At 47.1% G+C, this 2,024-nt stretch overlaps 1 protein-coding gene across 1 annotated transcript; it reads right to left on the reverse strand.

Moving 5' to 3' along the window:
* Positions 1-540: 540 nt before the first annotated feature.
* On the reverse strand, positions 541-1,488 carry LOC142073397 (olfactory receptor 52M1-like). Its single transcript, XM_075133124.1, has one exon. The coding sequence runs from the start codon at positions 1,486-1,488 to the stop codon at positions 541-543; it is 948 nt and encodes a 315-aa protein (XP_074989225.1).
* Positions 1,489-2,024: the final 536 nt, after the last annotated feature.

Raw genomic sequence — 2,024 nt, forward strand, 5'->3', positions numbered from 1 at the left:
TTGCCAGAAGATGCCAGAATATGTTAGTACTAGAGCTGAGTGGGTCTAATATTTATTTTTTTCTTTCTTTTATATAGGAATTAGATACAGTACTCCTGTCAGCTATTTGCTAAGTTATCTGCCAAAAAAATTAGAGTTTTGAGTGCCTGTGTAGCCCCTTGAATAACAGTTAAAGTTGTCATCCCTAACAAAATCTGAAATGGCACTCTTGCAGCTAGCAGGGGAGGGACATGGAGATGATCCAGCGAGTGATAAGGAGATGAGAGGAGTAAGTGACAGGGGCATGGCCTTTTGGGGGAAAGAGGCAGAGCAGGGGCAGAACCTTTGTGGAAGAGGTGGGGCAAGTGGTGGGACCTTGGGGGTCAAGTTACCAGCAATTTGAAAGGTGTCAACTCAGTTTGTCAGGTTTGTAAGGTCAAGAAAGGGTTTAAAGTTTCTCTGACTGTCCATTATGTAATCCAGCAAAGAGGGCCCACCACCATGTCACAAGCCAGCTCTGTGCAGAGCTTGGTCTGAGAGCAAAAGCACTAGGAGTAAATATTAGGTCCATTTAGGAGTAAAGAGCTGGAGCAGCCTGTCCCGGATCTGTTTGGTCCTGAAACCGAAAATGATGGGATTTAGCATGGGGGGTACCAGCAGGCACACATTAGCAAAGAGAATGTGGAAATGCAGGGCCACATGGTGGCCAAACCGATACGTGAGGAGAGTGAAGAGACCTGGGATGTAAAAGGCTAAAATGGCAAAGAGGTGGGAGCCACAGGTCCCAAAAGTCTTGAGCCGGGCGTCCTTTGTGGGGAGGCTGAAGATGGCCCTGAGGATCTGGATATAGGACACAGCTATAAAAAACATATCTAGACAAATGACCAAGTTTCCCACAGTGAGGCCATAGTAACTACTGATGCGGATGTCGGCACAGGCCAGATTCACCACGGCCATGTGCTCGCAGCATGTGTGGCGGACGATATTGGTTCTGCAATATGGCCACTGCCTTGCTAACAAGGGACAGGGCAGTGCAAGCATACTGCCACGCAAAACCACAGCCAGGACAATCTTGGCCACAACTGGGTTTCTCAGGGTGGTGGAGTGTCTCAGTGGATCGCAGATGGCCACGTAGCGATCAAAAGCCATGGCCATGAAGATCCCAGACTCTATTGCAAAGAAGCAATGAATGAAGAACATCTGGGTGAGACAGGCACTGAAATCGATCTTCCTGGAATTGAACCAGAAGATGCTCATCATTTTGGGAATGGTGCTTGTGCACAGGACCAGGTCGGTGATGGCCAGCATGCAGAGGAAATAGTACATCGGCCCATGGAGGCTCGGCTCCGTCTTCACAATGAACAGGATGGTGAAGTTCCCCAAGATGGCTATGATGTACATGGTGCAGAAGGGGATGGAGATCCAGACATGGGCAGCCTCCAGGCCAGGAATGCCCAGCAAGATGAAGGTGGAGGGGTTGGTGAAGTTGGTTGTGTTGGAATCTGACATGGAGTAGGGGGAGAAAGTGTCCAACTCTGAGGCAGAACAGTGTCTCCTGCATGTACCGTATATTCCCCTGTCTTCCTGTAGGTGCCCAGGGTCTAGCGTGAAGGTTGCAGGACAAATGCCTGGATGGAGAGACAATGTTAATATGAGACACAACATGCACAGCTGGAGGCTGTTCTCATGGGTGAAATAGATTGCTCAATCTTCACAAACAGAGAAATGCCATTTTCAATATTGAGATAAATGAATTATGAAAAACTTTAACCCTACTAATGCCAATTCCATTTTTATTGTGCTCCATGCATCAATCATTCCTACACGTTGTGTTGAGGGAAAACTGAAAAGGCACCAGCAGGAAACACAGGCATTGGGTCTTGCTCTGCTCCTCTCTGCTAGATTTCAGAGCCCATTAGTACCCAGGGTTTTCTCCCCATGAAAGTCTTCATTTGATCCTCTTTTTGATAAGATAAATAGATGAAGCTTGTTAAGACTCAATGTCAGAGGCATTTTCTCCAGTCACCAATCATTTTTGTTATTTT

The sequence above is a fragment of the Caretta caretta genome, chromosome 1 (assembly GCF_965140235.1).
Source record: "Caretta caretta isolate rCarCar2 chromosome 1, rCarCar1.hap1, whole genome shotgun sequence".
Lineage (NCBI taxonomy): Eukaryota > Metazoa > Chordata > Testudines > Cheloniidae > Caretta > Caretta caretta.

Coding starts and splice junctions, on each gene's coding strand:
- LOC142073397 (XM_075133124.1), bottom strand. CDS start 1,488: ATGTCAGATTCCAACACAACCAACTTCACCAACCCCTCCACCTTCATC.